Genomic DNA, 10,799 nt, shown 5'->3' on the forward strand with positions numbered 1-10,799 from the left:
GGTATGATCACTTGACTTTGTATGGCTGCCATCTTGGCCAGCTCTCCTTTGAAAAAGAGATCTTGACCTCAATGGGACATTATAAGGTTATAAATAAATAAATAAATAAAAATAACTGGCGAGTTCAACCCCTAATCTATGGACGTATTAAAATACAATGAGAACAAGATTTGAACAAGACTGGGAAGGTAATCCTTGAACAAGTCCCTGACTCCTCTTCCTGTAGTAGCCCCAGCTTCATGCAATTTAAAGTTCACTATGTCCATTTACCCAAAGCCATATTAGCCAAAATCCTGTATATCTGATTGTAGATCGAAATTGTGACACATGCAACTTGTCTCAGATTCCCATGCTTTGGTCATGCACTTACTGTAATTTACTCTGGTTTTCTTTAGTATGTAGCTTGAAAAATTCAATACACACAATAACAAACAATAACCTCCATGTCCTCTATCACTACCTGACTTAGATCCAAACATTCACATCGCTGCGAATCTCCAGAACCTTCCTGAGGTGACCTTGACACAAGTATTTAACGGTTAAACTGCTAGTTTTTAACCTTTGCACATCCCCTACTTCAGAACAGCCTGCCAGTGGAGGAAATCCTGGCTCTTTACAGGTGTAAACCAGTTGCTTCATACCCCCGCCAGCAGTCCAAGGTATGACCAGTGTCCAGGGTCATGTTGAGAAGAAGCACATGCAGTATTTATCTATATATTTTCTGCACAGTCAAGAAAGTGTCTGCTGCTTTTGTTTCTTCATTATATGGTTTTTGTTCCTCCTAGGGTACAATTGTCTACCCCTTCACTCTGTCCTACCATCCACTCGCCATGCTCGGCTCTTACAAGGCTGTGCACCACTCCAAGAAGCATAGTAAGTGTGTGTGTGAGTTTTAAATATAGTTATCTGGAGTGACAGTATCTAATACTGTGGGTCCCCATCTGATAATGGATGGATGGATAATGGAAAGTATAGAAGTATTAGCAATTGTTAAAGTGCTTGCTCTGCAGAAAAATGTCCCACGTGAGTGTTATATTATCCATCCATTATTTACACCACATATTCCTGAATAGGGTCAGAGGGGGCTGGAACTGACACTGGGCAAGAGGTGGGGCCCACCCTGGACACATTGTCAGTCTGTCACAAGGCTGAAATATAGACAAACAAACTCCTAGGGGCAGTTTAGAGTCACCAGTCAAGCTAAGCTGCATGTCTTTGGACTGTGGGAGGAAGTCGGAGTACCCAGAGAGAACCCACACAGGCACAGGGAGAACATGCAGACTCCACACAGGAAGGGACCGGGTTGGTTGGGGCTCAAACCCGGAACCTTTTTGCTGTGAGGCGACAGCGCTAACCACCGTGCTGCTGTGCCACCATGTTGTATTATTAAACATGCTTTGATTTGATTGTTGGATAAGTAACATTTTACTGCTGTAGCTGACTGAAATGGGGTTAAATGTACCTACAGTACTCTTTAAATTACTGGGTAGTTATTATAGCATGTATCAGTACACCATATTTTATAAACTCATTAGATTTTTTTTATGTGAAAGCCTAATCTGTAAACTCTTTGATAAAAGTATCTGAGTAGAAAATATAGTTTCTCACTTCATGAAATGTAGTGGAGTAAAACATGCATAAATAAAAACTTAAGTAAAGTACAAGTACTTTAGAGTTTGTACAGTACCTCAGTGAATCTGCTGAGTTACTTTCCGCAGCTGCCTTCCCCTCAGGGAGAACTACTAGTCTAACAGATGTGTCAGTTATCTTATAATCCTTAAAAACTCTTGTAGATGAGAAGTTGAAACGGTGGCTGTCTGAGAGGGCGAAGGCGAGTGCTCAGCCTGGACCAGTTTCAGTGCAGTCTTCATCGTCTTCCTCCTCATCTCACTCCTTCCTCAGTGTGAGTGTCCACAGTATCCTAGTGATGGAAAAATGAACAAGCCTTTTGTATATGAATGCTTGCAAAGAAAAGGGAGCTTCTTGTATTAAAACCTGCTTGTAAGGCCTGTGCTGCCAACATGTGAATCTGAACAGACTCATCTCCTCTGCGTCGCCCTCAGGATAGCAGTCGTGGTCATGAGGAAGGAGCTGAGCACTATGAGGGCTCCCAGGAATCTCTGCAGGACTGAAGTCACCCCCCAGCACTTTGTCTCTGTCCTCTTATGTTTGAGTGTGACACTTTCCCATTTCTGCTGTGTTGCTGTTTCTGTTCTTTACACTGTCACAGTGACTTCATTTTTAGAGGTGGTTATTTAGTTGCATCACCTGTTGTACAGATAGATTAATGGCACCTTTTAATGGTATCCGCTGGATTTTTTTCCTATTAATACATAGAATTTCACATTTTCTATTATGTTTTGTGGGATTTTCTAATAGCGCTTGTTCAGGTTCAACAAATGCTGTTTTGTGATGACGTCCGACATTCTGTGGAAACTTTGATCCACTGAATGGAGGATTAGCGGCTGTCCATATCAATAAAGAAGGGAACAGTGGGTCAGTAATTTGCCTGGTAGGACTTTTGCTTTGATGATTCAGGGATTTTTGCTCTATGCCCAGGATCAGGACTTTTGGCAGCAATGCCAGCACGTTAAATCCCCACTCATTGAAAAACAGCTAAAGTGGGATCTGCTAATCTTTTGATTGAGGTTTATATATCTGGGCAGTGGTTCTGCTTTGGAAGACCACCAGTTTTCATAGGTGACTGGCTCCAGCACTCGTTGCAGGATGAGCAGTAAGGTAAGATACTGTTATTGTGTTTTTTGGCTATAACAGTCTTCATACACCTGCTAAAATGTGGGTAAAATCTAGGATTTTTACTAGTGCAGTGCAGATTACACTGGTTAATGTGAACCCTATGAAGCTATTTACTTTATGATAATGTTCTGGGCATGAAGCTGCCAACAGCCAGACTGCACTAAGTTTGCCATAAAACTGAAAACTCAATAAAAAATAGTGTAACCAGGTATGTTATACTCAACACCTACTATATACTCAGAATATTTCTTTGTATTTGCACGACCATAAAAAAGTAGATTGTGCATGTTTTATAATATAAATGTAAGACATTTGTCAGTTCTTGATGAACTTGTGCGCAAATGGAGCTTTGACTGTTGATCCCTCTAAATCTTCTCTCCTGGACCCAGATCATATTTTATGAGGACAGGAACTTCCAGGGTCGCTCCTATGAGTGTGACACCGACTGCCCTGATATGCACCCCCACTTCAGCCGCTGCAATTCCATCAAGGTGGAGAGTGGCTGCTGGGTGCTGTATGAGAAGCCCAACTATATGGGCTACCAGTATGTCCTGACCCGCGGGGAGTACCCAGACTACCAGCGCTGGATGGGCTACAACGACACCATCCGCTCCTGCCGTACTTTCTCTTATGTGAGTAAATATTCTGGGGCATGTGTTAGTTTTGTGAAGTGTGTAGATTTAGAGAACCAATAAAGATGATTCAGCATGTTTTCAATGTGTAAAGTTTTAATAAAATACCATTTAATTTTGTTAAGATCACATGTATTTTCTTGTGTTCTCTTAGGGATGACTGCTGTATGAAAAGCAACTATGTGTTTTACTTTATTTGTTTATAAGTGCCTAAATGTGTGATTTGCTCTCTCAGTAAATATCTGTATATGTTGTCTCAAAAACAGTATAAGATAAACTAAATGGATTTAAATGAAGATAACTTATTGGTCTACATATCTTTTATTGAAGAACCATAAGGTCCTTTGAAAACCTCAAAATATGATTCATTAGGTTTTGTACATGCCTTCAATTTTAGATGTCAATGTTAATTTAATGCAAAGAAAGAAGAATTTCATTGCTTCAGGGAAACATGTTTCCTTACTGTGCATATGACAAACACTTTGATGTTGATGTTCAAAAAAATAAAAATAAAATAAAGATTATTCATTCATATATTCAGGACACCCTGAAGCAACACCACACACCCACAGGTGCATTAGAGGTTGTCCTAATTTTGTATTTTACTTCATGGTGTTTCTCCAGGCCAGCGAGGGCCCCTACCGCATGCGCATCTACGAGAGGACCAACTTCCAGGGTCAGATGATGGAGTTCAGCGAGGACTGTGAGTCAGTGCAGGAACATTTTCACAGCCGTGACATCTCCTCCTGCAACGTCATGGACGGCTACTGGACCCTGTACGAGCACCCCAATTACCGTGGCCGGCAGTACTTCATGAGGCCTGGAGAGTACCGCAAGTTCAGTGACTGGGGGGCCACCTGTGCCTCCACCGGGTCCTTCCGCAGAATCACAGAGTTTTAATGTAGAGTCTCACTTGATTTTATTTACATTTCAGTTTCATTGAAAGCTGCCTCGAGAGCCACGTGTATTGGTGGAAACTCGTAATGTTAAAATCATGTGGAGTGAGATGGTGAAGAAACTGACCCATATCATATCAATATGGTATTGTTTTAAATAACTAAATAAACAGATCTACTGTCAACTATTTTCCATGTGCTTGCCAATAAATATTTTGGTATTGACTTAATTTACTTACTGGCTCACAAAGATCCATTTGGGCAAAATAAATATTTGGATCTTACAGTATGTTGGTGTCCCAAAATAAGCAGTATTAATACAACTAACTGATACAAGCTGCACACTTATCTCAGAGTTTAGCATTTGTAATTATTACAATTTTTTTGAGAATGAGATTCACATTCTGGTTAATTCAGACAGGTCTGGTTGCAGTACAGAACAAAGACATAGAGACCACTGTCTCTTTGCCCATGTTTACACAATATAGACAACAGAACTGTTCCAGTGCCTGTCTGCACTGTGGCTCTTGCTGGAAGCCGTTCATTATCTGGTAGCCGTGACATAACAGAGTACATGACCAACAGGTAGGGAAGACCCCTGTAGAGTCTCTGCTGACACCAGGCCTCCCTGAACACGTGGCAACACCAACTTCCATAGTATTATACTGTATATGGCCACTGGCTGCTGTAGTAGCAGCCCCACTACAGGGGGAGTCACTACTACCTGAGGCCAGGTCAGTACAGGAGCTTCACTGACTGCAGCGACAACAGCTCCAGGATCAAAGAAGACAACAGGTCTGCACTCCCAAATCTACAAAAAGTCTTCTTTTGTTTTATTGTTTATTGTGCACATATCAGCACAGACCCACTGTTTTGTTTGGGCTCTGAAAGTGGACTATGGTTGAACCCCATATCCACATTTTTCTTCTAAGTTTGACTTTGGATAAGTGTTTCTTACCTTGAAATCATTTTAATCCAATAATTAAAACAAACTCTTAGTGTCCTGAATAATTAATCCAAACATGACTGATATTAGTATGGATTCACTGCAAAGCACTCAGCATACCCCCACAGCACAAAAAACAAAAACTCATTTTGGGGGGCCTGTTCTACATCAAACACTCACCGCACTAATAAAGCAACTGCAAAAGGGAGTCTTCATAGTCCATTCAGTTGTGAAGAGGATCTCACTGTAACCTTTAGGGCTTTGTGAGATTATATCTGATATAAGATGAGTGAGAGATTTCTGTAAAAGTTGTAACTATATGTTAGACCATGTCTGTTCCAGAGCTTAAAAAAACATTTTCTTCATTTGATGTCTATCTTATTAAATATCAGTTTAATCATGCTGATGCTCAGTTTATTGTACAGAGGCTTTTCGGGAGCACACTGTGATGAACATGGAGGAAAGAACAATAAGTCATCTATACATAAACAGATTTTTCCAGCCCTGATCCACTGTCACTGTGAGGGCTACATTTGACTGACAATACTTTATGCTATGCAATCACCCAGCAGCCCTTTCTCTTAGTTTTTTATAAAGTGGCTTGGCTCAGGGACAGCACTGGCTACTAATATAGTCTCAATCCAACACAACCATGGGAAAGGTTTTCATTTATGAGATGTTATATTTAGGAGATTTTTTTGTTACTGCTTGATGAGACATTCACAGCATTGTTACAAATCTGTGTATGTGAGAGAGTCAAACTCAGGTGACATTATTTATGGCCTCTTTTTTTTTTATATACAGTGGTGTGAAAAAGTGTTTGCCCCCTTACTGATTTCTTATCTTTTTGCATGTTTGTCACACTGTAATGTTTCAGATCGTCAAACAAATTTATATATTAGTCAAAGATAACACAAGTAAACACATCATGCAGTTTTTAAATGAAGGTTTTTATTATTAAGGGAAAACAAAATCCAAAACTACAAAGCCCTGTGTGAATAAGTGTTTGCCCCCTAAACCTAATAACTGGTTGGGCCACCCTTAGCAGCAACAACTGCAATCAAGCGTTTTCGATAACTTGCCATGAGTCTTTTACAGCGCTGTGGAGGAATTTTGGCCCACTCATCTTTGCAGAATTGTTGTAAGTCAGCCACATTGGAGGGTTTTCGGGCATGAACTGCCTTTTTAAGGTCATGCCACAGCATCTCAATTGGATTCAGGTCAGGACTTTGACTAGGCCACTCCAAAGTCTTCATTTTGTTTTTCTTCAGCCATTCAGAAGTGGACTTGCTGGTGTGCTTTGGATCATTGTCCTGCTGCAGAACCCAAGTTCGCTTCAGCTTGAGGTCACAAACGGATGGCCGGACATTCTCCTTCAGGATATTTTGGTACACAGCAGAATTCATGGTTCCATTTATCACAGCAAGTCTTCCAGGGCCTGAAGCAGCAAAACAGCCCCAGACCATCCCATTACCACCACCATATTTTACTGTTGGTATGATGTTCTTTTTCTGAAATGCGGTGTTACTTTTACGCCACACATAATGGGACACACACCTTCCAAAAAGTTCAACTTTTGTCTCGTCTGTCCACAGAGTATTATCCCAAAAGTCTTGGGGATCATCAAGATGTTTTCTGGCAAAACTGAGACGAGCCTTTATGTTCTTTTTGCTCAGCAGTGGTTTTCGTCTTGGAACTCTGCCATGCAAACCATTTTTGCCCAGTCTCTTTCTTATGGTGGAGTCATGAACACTCACCTTAACTGAGGCAAGTGAGGCCTGCAGTTCTTTGGATGTTGTTGTGGGGTCTTTTGTGACCTCTTGGATGAGTTGTCGCTGTGCTCTTGGGGTAATTTTGGTCGGCCGGCCACTCCTGGGAAGGTTCTCCACTGTTCCATGTTTTCGCCATTTGTGGATAATGGCTCTCACTGTGGTTCGCTGCCGTCCCAAAGCTTTAGAAATGGCTTTATAACCTTTTCCGGACTGATAGAGCTCCATTATTCTCTTTCTCATTTGTTTTTGAATTTCTTTGGATCTCGGCATGATGTCTAGCTTTTGAGGATCTTTTGGTCTACTTCACTTTGTCAGGCAGGTCCTATTTAAGTGATTTCTTGATTGCGAACAGGTGTGGCAAGAGAAATTGAACTCAGGTGCGATAAACCAGTGTTTTGACAGGGGGGCAAACACTTGTTCACACAGGGCTCTATAGTTTTGGATTTTGTTTTCCCTTAATAATAAAAACCTTCATTTAAAAACTGCATGATGTGTTTACTTGTGTTATCTTTGACTAATATATAAATTTGTTTGACGATCTGAAACATTACAGTGTGACAAACATGCAAAAAGATAAGAAATCAGTAAGGGGGCAAACACTTTTTCACACCACTGTAGCTCTGCCCACTTTCCTCACTTTGCTTCCATCTAGATCAAAGACTTGTCAATTGTTATTAATTCATTCTCTTTTCAGAAATGATTAAATTAACACTGTAAATTAAATTATTTTAAGCTTAGTAAAAGTGACTCTCCAGCATAGTTGAATTTTAAGGAAGTCCATCCAGTTTTGATAGATGATAATGTTAAAAAAAAAATAGGGATAAAAACAAACTCCTCCAATTATTTCACCACAGTATCAACACCCTCCAAGCAGTACTACCTGAGGAGGGGAGTACTCTGATAACCAGTAGATGACTGGCATCAGCGACTGTGTCAGATCTTGTCGCATGATCCCCAGGTAGGACTTTGAAGGTGCTGTAAAAACAGACTAGTGTAGTCCTTTTTTAACAAACTTGATGTCAATATAAGAGTTAAATTATAAGCAGTAAAGTTCAGAGCAGATACAAACTTAAAAACAGCCAATAAAACCTTCTGGAAATGAAATGTAGTGTTGTTTTCCATCCTGTGCTTTACAAACACTTTGACATGTCCAGTCAGATATAATCAGTTAAAACTTCTGGTCCTGTCTACAGTAGTCGTCCAGCACTGTCTCAGCACGCCTGACTTCAGTTCCTATAATGTGATGGATGTCCATTGGCTGCTGTACAACCAACCAGGCTACAAAGGCAGGGGTCTGCTGAGGTCTGCTGAGGTCTGGAGAGTATGGGAGCTACAGGGACTGGGGTGGAGTCAGAATCAGTCTTCATCTACATGCTCGTCCCCAAAGTTGAATTGTTGTTTCCCCAATAAAATTTAACTGCTTCATGAAACATTGGTGTTTGTCTGCATATCTGCCACTTCCCAGCCTTGGGTCACTAGAATACAAAGCTTTATTATCATTTTGTGAGATACACCTAAAATCTTCAAGTGCAGCTGAGGGCTACCATATTGTTGCTTCAGGTTAGCTTGTAGCAGGCATATCACATGGAACAATGTCAGAGCCACTCTCTCCCAGTTTGTGCCCTGATGGGATTAGCTGGTTTCTATAGCTGGTTGTACAGAGAGTAACAGCACAGACTGGAGAGAGTGAGGCAGGATACTGACACCCAGAGTGACCTGAGTGGCACAAATGTAGTGATTCTGAACAGACCCCACCACGAATTACACAAAAAAAAAAAAAAAAAATATATATATATATATATATAAAAAATCAGGATCAGCCTAGTAAAACAGGACACAGGCAAAATAATATGGATATATGTGAAAAATCATTCCAATCCCACAGAATAAAACAATAAGTAAATAAATGGCTGTAAGATAATGTCTTAATATACATTTAGTTTGTGGTTGTAATGTTTGCAGAAGGATTTCACAATATTTTTGTTGAAAATTATCCAAATTTCACACAAAATTCATTTTCTACTCATCAGAAATAAATGTTTAATGTGTCTCAGGTGTTTGTTTAAGTATATCTCATTAATAACAACGTTACTATAATTGTAGTTATTTTATTCAGCTATATAATATTAAACACAGTGACAAACTCAGTAACATTATAACATAAATATAACTTTTTTAACTTTTCTCACGACCTCTAGTACATGTCGTGACTTAAACATAAGAACATATTATGGCTAAGGCTACAGTTATACACGTCATAATAATATTAAACACCCTGTCTGCTGACAGTCATCAACTCTTCTCTCTAGTATCCTTGACCAGATGTACCCTGTAGAAACTCATACACATGACTAAGCATTTAACAGTCTAACTAGACATCCTCTCTCCATTAAACATTTCTAATACATAAAGTATCTATCCAATTTCTATCTGACTAAAAATATCTAACAATTTGCAAAGACAAAGAAGACAAGAGCAAAACAATAATGTCATAACCCCTCTCAAAAAGTCAGGATTCTACCAATAAAACATATTTCTGTGTTAACACTGTCTGACTTGTCCCTTCTTCCTTTGCTCCCTCAGAATCGAGGCTCCTACAGACTATGCATCTATGAGAAGCCCGACTTCAGTGGCCACATGATGGAGTTCATGGATGACTGTCCCTGTGTGTCTGACCGTTTCCATCACCGTCATGTCTATTCCTGTAATGTTATGAATGGCTACTGGATCTTCTATGAGTATCCCAACTACCGAGGCAGACAGTACTTCCTGAGGCCTGGGGAGTACAGGAGGTACCGTGACTGGTGCGCCACCTGCGCCGTCCTTGGCTCCTTCAGGAGGGTCACCGAATATTAGCCATAAAGCAAAACCTTACTGTAAATATAAAACAATTTGTTTATTAAAGATGTTGAATTTTTAACCTCCTTTGTGATTGTGTTTTCATTAGCATGTCAGAAACTGGATTTAAAAGGATCCGTGTGTGAACAGAGCCTCATACAGAGGAAATGAAAGGGCTGTTAAGACTTGAACTGTGGGGTCCAGATATGTTGAGTACTGTGAATAAGAATGTAAAAAGTTTTCTTTACCATTCCTTGAAGTATTCAAAATGTGTTTACCTGTTAGTTATAGGTGACAAGAAGCACCCTTAGCTGTACAGCAACTGGTCCAAAGCAAATAAACTACCCATCAGTTTGGCAACACTTGTAAATTACTTTTCTTCTGTGATACTTTTGTTTTAACTGACTTGTTTTCATGGTTACACACTGTAGAATATAAATTATAAATCATTATGTATACTATTTTAATACACTTATAAACTACAATAAATTCTTACATAATTAGCACCACATTGTGTTTATATTCACTTCATGTAACCCATCATTATTATTACATTATTATACATTTATTTTCTTGTATTTTAAAGTAGATGTTGAATAATGTTATTATTTTGCAAGTCTTGCCACTGAGATCCCGAATCCAGGGAAGTTCCTAATATTTTCATAATGTGCTTGTTACCCAATGTGATGCCTTTCAAATTTTACAATTCTAGAAATAATAGTTTTCAACAATAGACATGACTCCATAAATGAGTTACCTTATGCCAGCCCCATACAGCCTGTAGCACATAATGCATAACAGCAGAACACAGTTCAAGCAACTTACCTGACATACACACAAACCCAAAATATAGCAGGTAAAGAGAGGGAGACATAGCCAGTGAATGGCAGAGAAAAAAGAGAAAGCATCATACTCTCTTTGTTAGCAGCACCTTTATAAACTATTTTAATATGAGGGT

At 39.6% G+C, this 10,799-nt stretch overlaps 3 protein-coding genes across 4 annotated transcripts in view; all 3 read left to right on the forward strand.

Annotated features, from left to right (window-relative positions):
• The window catches only part of c9h2orf80 (chromosome 9 C2orf80 homolog), a 3,772-nt gene extending 1,622 nt beyond the window's left edge, over positions 1-2,150 (forward strand). For both annotated transcript variants that reach the window (XM_020620030.1, XM_020620029.1), the window contains 4 exons: positions 582-659; positions 786-873; positions 1,794-1,903; positions 2,064-2,150. In XM_020620030.1, coding sequence (XP_020475686.1) covers positions 582-659; positions 786-873; positions 1,794-1,903; positions 2,064-2,132 — 345 coding nt within the window. In that variant the 3' untranslated portion in view covers positions 2,133-2,150. The remainder of the gene's footprint in view (positions 1-581; positions 660-785; positions 874-1,793; positions 1,904-2,063) is intronic.
• Positions 2,151-2,663: 513 nt separating this feature from the next.
• On the forward strand, positions 2,664-4,409 carry LOC109971645 (gamma-crystallin M2-like). Its single transcript, XM_020620031.1, has 3 exons — positions 2,664-2,739; positions 3,147-3,389; positions 4,014-4,409. Exons 1-3 carry the CDS (start codon positions 2,728-2,730, stop codon positions 4,287-4,289), a joined length of 531 nt encoding a protein of 176 aa, XP_020475687.1. The 5' UTR covers positions 2,664-2,727; the 3' UTR covers positions 4,290-4,409.
• A 3,837-nt stretch (positions 4,410-8,246) lies between these two features.
• LOC109971663 (gamma-crystallin M2-like) lies at positions 8,247-9,859 on the forward strand. The gene is made up of 2 exons (XM_020620056.1): positions 8,247-8,324; positions 9,587-9,859. The coding sequence occupies exons 1-2, from the start codon at positions 8,247-8,249 to the stop codon at positions 9,857-9,859; spliced, it is 351 nt and encodes a 116-aa protein (XP_020475712.1).
• Positions 9,860-10,799: the final 940 nt, after the last annotated feature.

This window comes from Monopterus albus, unplaced genomic scaffold, assembly GCF_001952655.1.
Source record: "Monopterus albus unplaced genomic scaffold, M_albus_1.0 scaffold231.1, whole genome shotgun sequence".
Classification (NCBI taxonomy): Eukaryota; Metazoa; Chordata; class Actinopteri; order Synbranchiformes; family Synbranchidae; genus Monopterus; species Monopterus albus.

Excerpts from the sequence above, each read along its gene's own strand:
- LOC109971645 (XM_020620031.1), top strand. Across the intron at positions 3,390-4,013 it reads CCTGCCGTACTTTCTCTTAT|GCCAGCGAGGGCCCCTACCG; the intron begins GTGAGTAAATAT and ends GTGTTTCTCCAG.
- LOC109971663 (XM_020620056.1), top strand. The coding sequence starts at position 8,247 with ATGGATGTCCATTGGCTGCTGTACAACCAACCAGGCTACAAAGGCAGG. Across the intron at positions 8,325-9,586 it reads GGTCTGCTGAGGTCTGGAGA|AATCGAGGCTCCTACAGACT; the intron begins GTATGGGAGCTA and ends TTGCTCCCTCAG.